This window comes from Onychostruthus taczanowskii, unplaced genomic scaffold (genome assembly GCF_017590055.1).
Source record: "Onychostruthus taczanowskii isolate IOZ18803 unplaced genomic scaffold, ASM1759005v1 scaffold26, whole genome shotgun sequence".
NCBI classification, from domain to species: domain Eukaryota; kingdom Metazoa; phylum Chordata; class Aves; order Passeriformes; family Passeridae; genus Onychostruthus; species Onychostruthus taczanowskii.
Genome location: NW_024499906.1, coordinates 9,056,757 through 9,073,178, shown reverse-complemented (window position 1 = coordinate 9,073,178; position 16,422 = coordinate 9,056,757). Strand labels below are relative to the sequence as shown.

At 42.5% G+C, this 16,422-nt stretch overlaps 1 protein-coding gene across 1 annotated transcript in view; it reads right to left on the bottom strand.

Annotated features, from left to right (window-relative positions):
• Nucleotides 1-14,113: 14,113 nt before the first annotated feature.
• The window catches only part of LHFPL6 (LHFPL tetraspan subfamily member 6), a 135,775-nt gene continuing 133,466 nt past the window's right edge, over nucleotides 14,114-16,422 (bottom strand). Inside the window, exon 4 of the mRNA XM_041407312.1 lies at nucleotides 14,114-15,229. Coding sequence (XP_041263246.1) covers nucleotides 15,111-15,229 — 119 coding nt within the window. The 3' untranslated portion in view covers nucleotides 14,114-15,110. The remainder of the gene's footprint in view (nucleotides 15,230-16,422) is intronic.

The window sequence follows — 16,422 nt, the reverse complement described above, 5'->3', positions numbered from 1 at the left end:
GTCTGCAAGGATTCACATGCGCACGTGGGGCAAGTAGTCATCCCATCCATCTGTACTGGTCTTGGCAGGAATAGAGCTAATTTTCTTCTTAGTAGCTGAGTTACAGTGCTGAGTTTTGGGTTTAGTATGACCATAATGTTGATAACATGCTAATGTTTTGGTTGCTGATGAGCACTGCTCACCCTAAGCCAAGGACATCTCAGTGACCATGCTCTGCCAATGGCCAGGCGCCCGAGAGGCTGGAAGGGAGCATGGCCAGGGCAGGTGATCCAAACTGGTCAAAAAGATATTCCATACCTTAGAATGTAGTGCTTAATATACAAACTGGGAGAGCTGTCTGGAAAGGGCTGTTTGCTGCTTAGGGCCTGACTGGGCCTTGGTAAGCAGGTGGTAGGCAAATTTACTGTACATTCCTTTTCTTTTGGGTTTATTCTTTTCTTTTTCTCTCTCTCCTTTTTATCTTTATCATTCACCAACATCAACATCATTTTTTTTTATACTTTATTTTAATTATTAAACTCTTCTTATCTCAAGCCATGAGTTTTACCTTTTTCCAGTTCTTGTCCCCATCCCACCAGGGCGGGGGCCGTTCAGAGCGAGCAGCTGGTGGCACTTGGTTAAACCACACAATCTCAGCTGACGGGCTCCCAGATTTGGTTCCTACTGTCCACCATCAGAGTGAATAAACTTTGAAGTGAGAGCTGTGCTTGCCCTAAACTGGGATATCACTGAGTTGTAGCTACAATGTGAGTCTTGTCATGGATCTCTGCTTTAAGCTGGTCAGATGCAGCTGATCCACTGAGGTCCTATCAGCTAACTTGGCCTTTTTCATGTCCAAGGATTCTCAGGAATGCATGAAGAAAATGCTGAAAACGAGACTTTGCTTTTTTTACATTCTTCATGGAGGACTCAGGATAAAGCTAATTCCACACTGTCTTGTGTTCAGGTTGTCAGTTCCATTATGCACAATTCTAGATTCACTTAAAAGCACTCAGCAAATAACATATCAGAATATGTGTCAGATATTTTTTAATCTGAGAGCCTGAGAAATGTATGCAAAATAAAAATTTATAAAAACCCAAACATGTAGTTCAGTTTGCTTGCTTATGAAATCTCAGTGGAATATTTTCCTCTGTAGTCTATGAGGAGAAAAAACATGGGAACAACTGATGATCTTTTTTTTTTAAGATTTCTTTAACTGAAAAAATCCTGCACTGATAAGTGATGTTACTAAATATAAATATAAATGCTGATCTCTACAGTGGCCACATTAAAAGATTGCTATGTTTTATGAGGCAAATGAGTCTGCACAGAGCTGCAAAGAGCAGAAAATAATGAAAACTTTGGAATCAGATAAAGGTGACCAGCAGGACCATGAGTCAGTACATGGAGTCAAGGCCAGCACAATCTGGAGGAACCAAAACAAACTCTGCAATATTTTTGGAAGGGGAAGGCTGGCAAGCATAGCTTTACCTGGGCAACATGAAATGCAGCAGATGGGAAGATCCTGAGGGGGAGAGAAACTCAAAGGTGGGAAATTAAGCCTCATAGTCCTTGGCAGTCCACCAGGAAGTTGAGAAAACTCAACTGAAACTGTACAACAATGGCAGCAGCTTCCCTCCTGCCCCAAACACAACTCTGAAAACATGCCCCGAGCCAATGAATCAATGTGCAAAGACATGAGGGACCAGATTCAGCGGACCAGTAGCTACATGTTTTTCACAGATCTTGCTGGGGGCTGTGGCACACAGCCAGCCTTCTCCTCTTTGGCACTGGAAAGCTTCCTCCCAATAGGAGACCTGCTCAGACAGACTACCCACACAAGTTGCCAGCAGATAGGCAGAATGATCCTTGCACAGCTGACTGGTTGCTTGCAAGACAAAGCTGTTGGTTTAGAAGGGCCATTTTGTCTTACAGCTTCTGGAAGGCATAGGTGTGAGTGAATGGGTATTACTACACTTGGTCATTCTCTCAGCTGGCTTCCTTAGTCAAGGTAGGCTGAGATCTAAGCTAAAAGCTAAACTTTTCTGAGAATGGGGAGGTAAGAGTTACAGAACTGGGGGAGCCATCAGGGTTCAGGGATGAGCAAAACATAAATGCATGCAGAACACCACCTGACTGCATATTGAAACGAGGGTTCTGGGAAGGGAAGGTGGGTAGACCAGTATCCATCCCTGGTAGGCATCCAAAGCATCCAAGACAGTCAGCTTGCTCATCGTGACTTTGACCAATGAAAAGGCAATGGTGGTGAAAGCAAACAGCCACCAGAGTCACCTGCTTCCCTGCATCACCTTGCTTCAGTTTCTTCCCCATACTGTGAGCTGAGGGCAAGGAACTCAATCAAAGTTACCATGGAGAGAAAATCAAGAAGAGGGTAGAACAAACTGACTGACGGAAGGAGGAGAGTTATTAGCATGCAAATCAATGTAGATAAGTCAGGGGGCAAGGGGAATCTGAGTTTAATTCATTTAACAGCACGGAGATGTGCAGACCAGAGCTGACAAGAATTTAAACAAAGATAATGCCCATGTGTTATGTGTGTTCATGTGCTTTGCAATGGCAATGGGGGACAGTGAAAGAATATATATCCCTGTGGGCTGTAACATTTGCTAATATGACTTTTCTCAACACCTTTGAGTGGCCACTCCTGCACACAGGCATTCTGCCAGTCCACCCAGGACTCCAGTTCACAGCATCAGAAAAATGCCCAGCAGATTTCTTAGAAGGAAGGTTTATGGTAACTGCTTCCAGTTAAGAGCACTCAAGCTGCATTTATTTGCTAAGTAATGTTGACTTCCTGATTTTTATGTGTAAGAGCTTTTGTTTCAAAGGCAAACCATAAAAGAATATTCCCCAGCCTCTCTTCTCAGCAACCTAAGCAATACAGCACTCTAAATCTGTCACTGGCTGAGGTGGGGATATTTTTTCTGAAACCTGCTGTTAAAATATTGGCAGTACAAGTCTGCTTTAACATTACTGATTCCAAACAAAAGGAGACACAGACATGAGAAGATTAAAAGACTAAAAACAGGAGCATATTTTGATTTCCTGGAGAACACAAGATATGCAAGAGTTGTGTTTGCAGAGGACTGGCAGGATGAGGATTTGCCAAACAAGGAGCAGCTGTCATAGCAACCGCATCCAGGAAGAGAAGTGGTCTCAAGCCAGACATCACCTGGAAGGAAATTTCCCTCCTCTGAGGAACGTTGTAATGGAAAGAAAACTTTAGAAGCTGTTGGTCAAGGCATGTTCATAAAACCTGGAAGATGCAGGTGAAGACCCCACCAGAAAGCAATGATGCTTCATGGAAAAAGCAGTTGTTTGATAGAGCCTCATTCATAGGTCTGTTTCCACCTTTGGCTTGCACAGGCAGCTCTTGGCAATATTACATGAGTGTTTGCCTTTTTTCCCTGCCTCTCAAATGGGGAGAGCCACTAGGCAACTTCTTGAAGTCTATTGAGACCTGCCAATGGAAAAATTCTGCATTTGATGACATGAGTGCCAAGATGCTTCAGCTTCATTAATGACATTTATTCAGTAGGCTCCTCTGCCTCCCTTGTGGAGTCCTTTCGCATGGTGCCAGGGTGTAGCAATGCTAAGAGCTGCTCAGTTAGGTAGGTTGCCTTGCTGCACGTCCTCTGTACCTTGTGTGAAGGCATAGAGTTTTTCTAGAGCCCAGGCAGAGTTGCTTTCAGCATGGACTGCCTGGTCTAGGTGAGACAAAAGGAAAGCCATGGTGAATCAGACCCAGCAGAGCCCCATGCCCTGTAAAGGTGCAGGGCAGGAGCTGCGTGGTTCTGGTGACACATGCTGCAGTGAAGAGGGTGACATCATGCTCTCCAGGTGGGAGACAGCCTCTGGTAGGCACACCTGGCTACCCTGGGACCAAAACCATCCCTGGATTAGCCTGCCTCTCCAGCACCAGCTGTGCTTTGTGCACATTTCCCCAGCTATGCGAGTAAGGCATGTGTAGATCCTGATACCCTGGGGCTTCTATCAGTCTGTGATCACTTTCAGTTTTCCATGTTCTGGTCCTCTTGGAATACCAAGGCTAGTTTATCTCAGTGCTCAGAGTTCACATGCCCAAGGCCGTGAGCCACTCCTCAGAGGAGTCTCAATATTGTTCATTTAGAGGTTTTAATTTAGCATAGCTGAGTGTATAAGATATATTGATATGATAAATTTGTTGCTTCCCTCTAAGTTCAGCCCTTTTGTGCTGAACTGTAGGATGCTAAGAATAAGTGGGTACTTCGTCAGCAGCAGTAACACTTCAGAAGACAGTCCAATTTTCTTCTTGCCTCCCTCAGGTTGCTCCTCCATTGCTAAAGCTCCCCTGCATGTCCCTTCATCGTTCAGCTATTTTTAGATGCCCTTCTCTACAGGCAGTTGATCCAAAAATCAAAAAAAGCTATGGAATCTCCCAGAGTTATGGAGATTTTTGGAGGTTTAGTCCTGAACTGAGATCAGATGACACTCGAGAATTCCTTGATTTTTTTTCATTAGACATGGCTCACAAGACAGAGCCCATGCTGTGCCTACAATCCAAAGCCTCCTTAAGAAACCTCAAGTTCTGTCAGTTCCCAGAAAAAAACATCCTCAGGCTGTAGGAATAATAATGCAATGGGGCCTATCATTCAAAAGCCAGCTCTCATATTCTGTGCAAAAGGCATAGGTTTTTACCAGATTCTAGTTTTTACATTGGTAAAGTCAACAGCTACATCCTCAAAGCATTGCAGGAGCATATTTAACATGTTTGTGGCCACTTTCTGTTTAACTTGCACTAATTTTTAACATGGGAGTTAAAGCTGATAAGAAGCTGAAAGATAAAGGGGAACTGACATATCCTTCAGCTACTTGAGGTGATATTTTTTCCTTACAAAACAAATGGCTTATCACAGATTCCATTATTCAGGAGACAGTCAACAGTTGCCGCAATGCATGCCTCTTTGGCATTAAAAAGGTCTTCAGGACATTTGTCAGCCTTAGTTGATTTTTGAAGGGGGGTTGGATTTTTTTATACAACTAAGCCTGAGCAACATAGGAGTGTTTCTTTTTCCTAGAGATAAGTAGGGAGGAAAAAAATTCTGCTAATGGAAAATGTTTCCTCCATATTGGCAGGATGACATCTTTTTTGTGGTGTCCTGAAGCTCAGCTGGTAGTCACAGCAGTTAGGGTGGCAGTCAGAGCCAAGGCTATCACCTTTCCAGTTCAGCTGTTATCAGAAATGCTATCCAAAGTTTGCAGAAAAGTTATCAATCCCTTTTTTTATTAGCTCATCTTATATGTTCATTGGTCTACAGTCATCAGGTGTCAGGTACCCTGGCCTCTCTTTGGGCCCATGATGCAAAGGAGAAAAAGATCTCCAGTTGACCACTGCTCCTGAGATCTCTCCCCATACACAGTGTCGTAGCTGGTTAAAGTATCAGCATGAGGGAGCAATACCTGTGCTCCTTAAAACACTGGGCAGCTTAAAACCACCTGTCCCAGAAGCTGGGCTGTGAATTGCTGAATAGCTCGAGCAATGTATTTAGGGTCTGTCAGCACCTTCGCTCTGCATTGCCATGAAAGAAAATAAATGTTCAGATTGACTGAAATGGCTCCAAGCAGCTCAGAACATTTTGTAATTGTGCTGAGGCAGCTCTGAATGGTCCTGCTGTCTGAGAGGCAATGAAAAAGGAACAGCAGGCTTTGCTTCTAAGTACATTTACTTCTCGACTGTTGAAATCGTCTGTCTGAATGACGTTCAGGCAGCGATGTTTCCTAATTATTGTAGGCCAGTGAAGTACCCAGCACTGAGTGCTTTTGAAGGGGGGGTTGGATTTTTTTATACAACTAAGCCTGAGAGATAAGTAGGGAGGAAAAAAATTCTGCTAATGGAAAATGTTTCCTCCATATAGGCAGGACCACCTGTCCCAGAAGCTGGGCTGTGAATTGCTGAATAGCTCGAGCAATGTATTTAGGGTCTGTCAGCACCTTCGCTCTGCATTGCCATGAAAGAAAATAAATGTTCAGATTGACTGAAATGGCTCCAAGCAGCTCAGAACATTTTGTAATTGTGCTGAGGCAGCTCTGAATGGTCCTGCTGTCTGAGAGGCAATGAAAAAGGAACAGCAGGCTTTGCTTCTAAGTACATTTACTTCTCGACTGTTGAAATCGTCTGTCTGAATGACGTTCAGGCAGCGATGTTTCCTAATTATTGTAGGCCAGTGAAGTACCCAGCACTGAGTGCTGCATTCACAGGAGTTTTACTGTGGCCCCCAAAGGAAGCTGCATATGAAATAGGTTGCTTAAGCATTTGCCTTTAAAAAAAAAAAAACAACAAACAGTCCTGAAATATCCAGGTGCAGAGTGACAGAATACCACTGGATACAGTGGCTTCCACCAGGAAGATCAATTTCTCATAGGAGTAAAAAATGGAGAGGAAGGAAGAATGGAGAAGTGCAAGGCTTAATAAGCATTTAATTAGACCTCAATCTTCCTAATATTGGATAAGCTGGAAACAAAACCATGTCTATTACCTGGAGCAGACATTACTGAAAAACTGACTATCAACACACTACTGATGTATATTTGGAAATTCTATACCAGTTATTTTCATTCAAGTGTCTAAATTTTCATATCAACATTGCTTAAAAACAAGTTTATAGCTTACATTACTTGCTGACAGCTATCATTTTTCAACAGCTTTTATCTCGTCATCTGTTAGGTCTCTGATTGCTGGTTTCATAGCTGCAAGTTAAGCATAGCTACGCTGCAAGTCACAGGTCACACAAAATCAGATCCTGGAAAGGTATGCTTTGGTAATCTTACTCCATTAGATAAAATATCCTTTCAGATCCTCCTTGAGAGTCAGGCTGGCCCAGAAATTTGCCCTATAATTCACATTCCTTGATATTGACAGTATGAGCAGGCGTAACTACAGACTGAGGAGCCATGAAACTGCTCACCAGTACACAACAAACACAGAGTAACTCTTCAGAGAGATGTGAATACCACTGCTGCATATAGACAGCAAATGCAGAGTGATTAATATTTCATTGCAGAGCTAAACATTTAATGTTATTCCTCTTTGAAATGTCACTGCACATCTGGGCATGGCTGCCTTTATTTTCTACGTGCTATTTCTGAAAAGTTACCTTCTTCCCTCTTACCACAGATAGGTCTGTTGCCCACAGTGTGACTTCTCCTAGTATTGTTGCCCCAGAACTTAAAAAAAAAATAGAATAGACATTAATAATAACAACTATTAGGTCACTGTTGTTCAATGGTCTTCAAGAGAGTGGGGTGTAAGAAATGCTCTGGAAATTAAACACTTAAACTAGTAGATTATCCCACAACAAGGTACTCTGATCAGTCAGTGAGAAACAGCTTGAAACCTTCCAGAAGTGACAGCCGTGCCATGCAGCAGCAAGCTCTAGCAGAGGTCTGGAGAGTGAGATGTGGAGAACAGTGGCAGATACCCTGCTCACAAAGCATGCCAAAGGATGCACTTCCTGCGGTGGCTGTCAGGCACACAGACCTGCTGAAGCCAACATGAGGGTGAAGCAGTTTAGCCAGAGACAGAGGTAGGTGTAGTGAGGCACTCTAACGTCTTTTTAATTTCTGTGTGCACCACAATTAGGTATTAATCCCAGAAGTGTAGAAAACAAATGATATGTTGACAGCTACTTGAAAACAAATATCTCACACTGCAATTCTTAATATAGCCACAGAGCTCCAGGCAAGAAGCACTTCATAATTTCAAATGTACTATCCTAATTATAGCTTGTGTTTTAATTGAGATTTCTTTTCTCCATTTCCCTACCAAAAGATACCATCACTGAGTGAAAGTCCTTTACTCTTCCTGTAAATTGGAATTACTTTACTTTAGGGTAGGACTTGGGCCCTACTGATAAATTGGGAAATATTTTTCCTAGGTGCTGGTCAAATAAAATATACGGACACTGTTGTTGCCATAATATGGAAGAGAATAATCCTAATGCTTTAGATGGAGAGTTACTGAGCTACAGAAAGTCCCAGGTGTGAGGCATCTACTACCACCCTGTAGTGGGGTCAACAGTAAACCCCCAGCACAAGGCCATGTTTCTACATTCTATTCTTTATCATTTCCATTTGGCAGTAGACAGAGTCCCTTTGGACACACCCAGTCTAGTAATATCAGCAAAGAACTGCAGCCTGACATCAATAGCAGGTTTTACTTTATATCTTTTGAAAAGTTCATTATATTTATTAATCCATTTTGCTTTTTCTTGTTCTGGAACAGGCAAGATAAGGATGTACAACTGGCTTCCTTTGTAAATAAAAAAAAAGATGCTTTATTAACCAAATACAGCAGTTTGTTTATCTGAAAAATAAGTACAAAGCATTCTTTTATTAAGAGCTTCTGATATTTGAAAACATAACTCCTAAATAAACACTAATTGAAGATATGACGTCACATAGATTTTACTTTTGTAGAATCTTGTTTTAGTTAATTCTCAGATCACAAGAAACATTTAGATAAGCACAAAACCAAGAAGATATAGGGATTTTTTGCTTATAAATTGTGTGGCTGCGTATGTCTGTATGTTTTCCACAGGGAAAAAGATGGACACTTTACAAAAACATAATATAAGGCCAGATAAAGAATAGCTGCTGCATTTTTCCCATTGAATCCACGCCTGAGTTAAGTCAGTGGACTAGTTGCCATAGTCATAGGACTATTTGCCTGAGTTAAGTCAGTGGACTATTTGCCATAGGCAAATAAAAAATTATTTGCCATAATTTTTGGACCAAGGTCATGAAGTTTGGTCCACAAATTAAGTAGGTCCATTCCTACTGGAATGAATGAAATCCTTAACAGGGAACAAAGCATTCACATGAAGAGCTTGCTTTCCCTTTAGCAGCCACCATGCTGTCATAAGCCCAAGTTTTTGAAAAGTGGTCACAACTGGCAGAGGTTTAAGGAGCAAGATAAAATTCTTGAGCTTAGTGGCAGAGTAATTTGTAGAAAATCACCCATGCCTGTGTAGAAATTGAATGCTCATTACTTGATTAAATACTCAGTTCTTTGGTGATGAGCTAGAGCAGAAGTGCTTCACACCCTAACTGTCCGCAAGAAAAACAAATATACTGTATTTCTTTATTAAATGTACTTAAATATTGTTTTTGCTGGCTGGTATCAGGATAACCAAAGCTACCTATAGCTCCTGGAGAATGAAAAGGGGATGAAGAAATTCATGTATGCAGAGCAGGGCTCCATGCTGTTGGCACATGCACATGGAACACACAAAACACCTTAGCTTCTGTCCTGGAGCTGGGGCTGGTGTAGAGGTCTCACACAAGAGCTGCTGCAGGAGCTGTGCACAGGCATTGCCCTCTGCCCCAAGTGGGACTGCCTCTGAGAGGGACAAGCTAGATGGGAGCACTCTTTGTCCTTAATGTGTTCTCTTGGGAACCCAGGCACTGGCCTCCATGTGTGTCCTGTGATAAAAATGTCTGTAAAGTTGCCTGAGTGGCCACAGGCTCACAGACTCTCTCCTTGCGCTGCCAAGTCTTGCTGCAGACAGGACCATTCGACAGTGACAGCAAACTTTCCTCCCACCCCCAAGGTGTGAGCAGCTTTCTGACTGTCAACATAGACCTGCCTTTGGCTTAGGCTTCGGGTGAGATGGCTTTTCTGTTCCCTAGCATTGCCTCGCCGTTGCCCCTCCAAGGCAAACTGGGGAGGCAATCAGCCTTGGTGCACGTTTACCGATGATTGTGCATCTGGTGATGGTCAGTACAGGCCACAGCACCTGCTGAGGGGCTATTTGAGGGTCATGAGATGTCCCTGTGTGATGGAAGATGCTTAGAGTAGAGTTACTTGTAGTTCATTTGCTCTTAGACAGCCAGGAAATCAGGCAGCAATGTGCTGGGCCCTAGCGATGTAGATATATATAATGAAGCTGTGCCATATGCTCCTTTCAGAATTCCTATCATTTTCCATTTACTTAATTTAATATGCTTGGCATAACATAGAATATATACCCAACATACTGACATTCACAGGAGATACTTCCAGCAGAATAAAAGGTCTCAATATTGTCCACAGAAGGAGTCAGAGCCTGTCTTTACTCAGCTAAAATAACCATTTACATTTCAATGAACATTCTGTTTCTTGGTGAGGAACATGAAAAAAAGGCCATCTATTTATATGTTAGCCTAATAACCATCCTTCTGTCACTAAGACAAGTGAGCTTGAAACTGTTTCAAAATTTTCCTTTTTTTTCTCTGATCCATCATTATTTCAAGAATAATAATAAAAACACTTAATACTCAAAAGCATATATTTAAAATCCTGTCTTCTTAAGGGATTACACTTAAATGTCACTTCTAAAAAAAAGACATATCTAATTTCACCATTGTCTCTCTGAAAGGTTAAGTATGTGGAGAAAAATTAATGCTCATGTTGATGTACAGATTATCTGTCTTGTCATTCAGTTTGATATTTTTCACAGACTATTTCGATGAATGACAGATAAATTGCAGTTACAACTGATTTCTGGATTTTCCCTCAAGAAAAAGGAAATAGAGGGGTTAAATTGCCTCAGGAGTTATAATTGCAAAACATTTTTAAGGGCTGGGGATTTTTGTCATAGGCATGTATTTGTGTTTTGGGGAGAGAGCAAAGTCTATGGCACACAGTAAAAATTAGTTTGTTAATATGTAAGTCTTGAAAAGCAATGACTTTTTGATAGAAATAGCTTAATGCTCTCTAAAACTCCAGACAGGCCTTCACATGCCTCATATTTATGCAGACATGACTGACTTAAAGCTTGAACGACACAATTTGCATTTTTCCTCTCAGGAAATACTGTGTTAGTGCTCAGGACTGGAGTCTTGGCGGTGCACATTAAGATGCATAGGGAAAGTCCCCAGCTCTCTGGGATTTGGGTGGGGGAATGTTCTCCCACAGTCATTCCCAAAGACTAAACTTATGTAAATAAAGTTGCATCAAGTTCTTCCACCTCCACTTGCCCCACTCCAGCTTATATATGAAGTGTCTTTCCAGTCAGATTATATTTATTCCAAACAAGCCCTTCTCACTCACCATAGTGTAATGACTGGGTTTGTGACTGAGGGAAGAGCAGTGGATGTTTGCAGGGATTTTAGCAGGGTTTTTGATAGAGGCTCCCAGGTTTTTTGCACCAAATTTGGGATAATATGGTCTGGATAGGGAGGTTAAAGCCTGGTTAGATGAAGAGGCTCAGAGGGTCATGTTTCCTGTTTGGACCTGGATGCCTGCAGTGGGTGGGGTTTCTACATGTCTGTTCTAGAACCTGCCCTGTCCAATAGCTTTACCAGTGAAGGAGTGTGCTCTCACCAAGTTTTCAGATGACACCAAGCTGGGGGGATCAGGCAATATACTGAGGTGTAGGGCTGCCAGCCATAGGGCTGAGACAATCTGCAGGAATGGCACAACAGGAACCTTATGAAATTGAACCAGGACAAATGCCAAGCCTTGCACACGTGAAGGAACAGGACCCTGCAGTGATGTCAGCCAGGACTTACTGAGCCTGGTGAAAGGATGGCTGTGGGGACACACAATAACCCAAGAGATGCCACCCAGCACCCATAGGGAGGTGGCAGGAGATGGAGGTGAGCTCTTCTCTGTTATTCTCAGTGGGAAGATGAGAGACAGTCATCATTAATTGAAAAAAGTGACCAATTATAAGGAAAAGTCATTCCTTCTTGGGAGAGTCAGGCAGTAGCACAGGCTGCTCAGAGATGATGTGCATCTCCATCCTAGAAGGTTTTCAAAATTGGGTGAGATAAACTCATAAGCAACCTGTTGCAGCCCTGTGACTGATCCTGCCTTTGGTAGGAGGTTGGACCGCAGATCTTCTGAGGTTGTTTCCCACCTGAATTATCCTGTTGTCCTAAAACAGCTTCTGATAATGAACAGTAGTCTGCAATTACAGGACTTTTTTCTACATATATATAGCTCCTGTATTAGCTGGGAGTGGCAGATGAAACTTGCAGCTCCCAGAGTATTTTTTGAAGTGGACTAAGACCTCTGGGTGGTCTGGAACACAGGAAGTGTATAATCACCAAAGAATGAGATTTTGCAATAAATTTCCAAATATGTTTGTTGGGGGAAAACTACTTAAACAGATCTAAAATACAGCTTGATAAATTTATGAACAGGATTATGGAATACAATTGCCAGCAATGGCAAGGAAAAAATTCAGTGATCTAGGACTGTGTGCAGGCTTACCTCTTTTGTTTAGACAAATGCAAGGCCAAGCTCCTCATCTTCAAGAATACATAAAAGGGAAATTAAATACGGTAAATATTGTAAATATTTCATTGACACTCCGGACTGTGAAATCGAAAACAATCTCTTGCCAGTTTGAAGTTATTAGAGTTTGTAGCTGTGAGGCTTGATAACCATGATAATAAATGGCATTTATATTCTAGTGCAAAATGGATATCAGAACCAAAATGCACAAATATGGACAAACCTAATTAGGCTGTGATTGCTTTATTCATACCACAGCAGCTGAAGGCTATATGATAAACCTCTTCAAGGCAGGTGCAGCATATGTCATTGGCTTGATTATTAAAAATTGACATTTTATTCAAGCCCAAATTTTAAAAGGAGATTGTATACAAATTCAGTCATGCTATAATGGTATTGCATCGCAACAAAGCCCTAGTTTTCTTCATGAAGTAATTGTATATTTCCAGTTTGTCGATAAATCAAGCCTGAACCCAAGCACAGGAAGAATCTAAAAAAAGTCAAAGTGCTCTTCATGATGCACAGTCCACTATATACTTGCAAGAGTCAAATGTGGAATAGTAACGCACATATTTATAGCCAGGTCACAGAAACTTTTTATAGCCAACCACATTTTCAGTGGAAGGAAAGGCATGTTTCCACAGTAACGCAGTGTACAAAGGCAGCATGTTTTGATTGAGATACACCTGCCAAAGATCTGACTGTAGTCAGGGGAGCCACAGTCAAAGCTGTGTTTATATCTCCTTCAGTTTTAATAAAGCAGCAATCCACAACTCTAGCAGGTACATTTCATTCTTACTGTGAGGATATATGGGGTGCTGCTGACCTCCTGCAGGAGCTTTGGGTATGGTCCTGAGTGCTCATAAGAAGGGATGAGCCTTAAAACCTGGAATCTAGAGGGAAGAGCTCCTGCTTCATGCTGCTGCTACAGGAAGACCATGCAGGGAGGCAAATCCCTACAGCATGGCTGGTGTGCTCCTCAGCAGAAGTGCAGTCAGATGAGATGGAGCTATTACGGGCTAATCTGGGAGCGTTAAGGTACAATTTTGTTTTCACTGCACAGCACCATAAAGCAAATAAACAGTGATTAGCCTATAATAAAAATCGATAAAATTCCATTGAGTGATATCAGGATTGATCACTGTAAGCTGACATTGCTATTTCCACATTCCTCCAAAAATCTGCCCAGTGCAATGTACAAAGCAGAGGCATGATGCCAGATTTGTTCAGCTCTTGAGTGTTATTAACCACCAGAATTGCAACTGAAACATAGATGGCAACCTAAATATACACAACAGAAATACAATACTGGGAAAACAGGATCAGAAAAACAAATTTGAAAGGGAATAACATTATTTTAGTTATGAGTAAATAAATTGATTATGAGCTTAATTTATTAAGTTCACATTGCTTTAAATGAAGAAAATAAAAGATTGTTTTTTAAAGTTTTTTATGTACAGTGCCAGTGTCCTGTGCAGAGAATGCTGCCTGGTAGGTATTTAATCAGAGTTATTGGCATTAAGGAAGTAAAGGCTTATTTCAGTTGGCTAAACTGGGATATACAGTTTTGTGTGAAATTCTGAGTCCGCAGCAGCCAGGACAAAATGGGGAAGGTCTTGTTGAAATCCCTCAGGACATCTGACAGCAGCAGGAAAAAATGTGGAATATGCCAGAATGTCTCCAGTGGCAGTAGATGTCTATCTTCAGGCAGTGTAACTGAACCTTAAATGTGTCTGTGTTTTACAGGGTAAAAGCATAGAGCATGGTTATAGAAGTTGTGAGTATTTCTGAGAATTTTTCCAGTGGCAATTTGGGAAGGAACTGTTTCATTTACAACCATACATTGCAAGCATTGATCAAGGAAAAATTTATTTACAGAGATTTTTCAAATACAAACATAAAATAGCACATATTATATATATATTTTACAAAAATGAATATTGAAATAATAAACATGGTACAGCACAATACAACATCAATGAGCTAAACATAACAGCAACAGAAATCTATGTCTGGAAGAAGTTTGCTGTTAGTTGTACGTAACCAACAGAGCTCTATAGTACCGTGAGTGGAATTTCCAATGGACAGGAAAACGTCCATTTACTGCATTTCATAAAAAGTACTATAGTAAGGGTACATATGCCAAGTAATTATGTTGCATTTTGTAATAATGCTGAAAACACAGAGTCTTAATAAAAGTTACATAGGGCTGAATAAGCAGTGGATAAATGTTTGGGGAAGAAAAATGTGTAGAGATTATACAAAATACTGATAAAGTGGCTTATTGGTCCTTTTTATTAAGTTTTAATGTATAGATTAAAAAGTGTTGCAACACCAAGTCTTAAACCACCAGAGAGAAGAACCCCAAAAGAAAAAAAAAAAAAAAAAAAAAAAAAAAAAAAAGAGAGAAAATAAAAAGGAAAAGAAAGAAGAATCGCACCAAAAAAAAGTTTCCCCCCTACTTGTTTTGTGCCATGGTCAACATCTGTGCGTGCGTGTGTGCTTTTGGGAGCGCTGCACTGAGGGGCTGCCAGGCGCTACCCCAGCATGTGGGCGCTGCCACCCCTCACCAGCCTGTCCTGTAATTGGTGCATGCAGAATTTCACCATTTGCCAAAGCAGAGTTTTCCTTGCTTATATTTTTGTGGAGCAGACCCTGAGCAGGCTCGGGTGAGAGAGCCAGTCCCTGCCCAGCCCGGCCGGGTGGCTTTGCACCACCCTTCACCTCCCCGCCACCCTGGGGCTGCCCGCCGTCCTGCTCCTGAGAGAAAGCACTTGAAAATTCCTTGTCCGTGGTCGCTGTCCAGCAGACCTGGGCGAGCCCGGCAGGGCCCTTGCCCGGGGCCGGCTCAGTAGGGGTATTGCTTCTGCTTCTTGCCCGAGAAGCAGGCGAGCCAGGTGCACACCAGCATGGCGGCCGCCGCGCCCCCGCCCGTGCAGTAGTAGGCCCAGCCGATGTGGCAGGTCCCTGCAAGGCAAACACAGGGACAAGGGTCAGCAGTACAAGGGGGGAAAACTCTGCTGCCACCACCCTCCCCTTCTGCCTGCCCAGGAAAACACTTTTCTGAGATTTCGGCCCATTTGTATGCCCACCTCTGACAGGGAATGCAGGGCATAATTCAGGCTTTGCCACTGCAGTGGGGGAGTTGGAAGCCGGATGCGGCTGAGAACTGCTGGGTGATCATAACCCAGGGCATGGGGACCTGCTCATATCCCCCCACACAGGCATCGACCCTGACCATCCCCAAAGGAGCGCAGCGTAAGGGGATCACCTGTATGGGGGCTGCTGGGGGAATGGAAGCACAAAGACCAGAAATATAAAAGTAGACAAATTTCCCTACCCCCCACCCGAGGTCACAACTCATTGCTGAAAAATTCACTGATCTTCTGTCACTGATCTTCTGTCAATGAGCGTCACAATATGGCTTTCAATAATTTAAAGACCTCAGTATCTTTATACAGTCAAACTCATCAACAGTAAATGGTGCTGGGGAATCCCATAGTGGACCATAAAGTGATTGCTTCCCTTTCAGGCACTGTGCCTGCAGTAGGGGAGGATATCAGGAAAATAGCAGCTGCAGCAGGGAGGAAGCCTCTTTAGAGATCTCCAAAAGCAAGGAGATAGCTGCTGCTACTCCTCCGGATTTCTACCCATCTCAAAAGCTATTTGCACTTGGGCTGCATTATCTTTGTCTTTTTTGGGTGCTTGGGATTTGTTAGCACTGAGGTTTTTCTGTGTTGTGGACACCTCAGGTGATATCACCCTGCTTTGAGCAGTGAGTGCTCTCAGTAAGACACAAGCAGCAATGCAACACTTTTTTCCCAACCTTCCCAAGAGCAGTAGAAACCATCCTTCCCTTCAGAAAACAGAAGGTATCAGCGGAGTTTGCATCTAGAAATAGGTGTTATGCTGGTATTCTGTCCCAATGGCATCCCCAAGGGCCAGGCTTGAGGTTCAGGCAGTTATCAACTCAGCTAATCCTGCCTCAGGCACAAGAAACACAAAATGTCTGTTCATCTTAACATGTCCAAGGCATTCGTATGCCTCAAGCCAGACAGCACCACCACTGCATAATATTGTCTGGCAGGCTTTTTAAGGAGACATTAGTGGGAAGCAACACTTATGCTCCTGGTCACTTTGGAGATCTCGAGCTGACACCA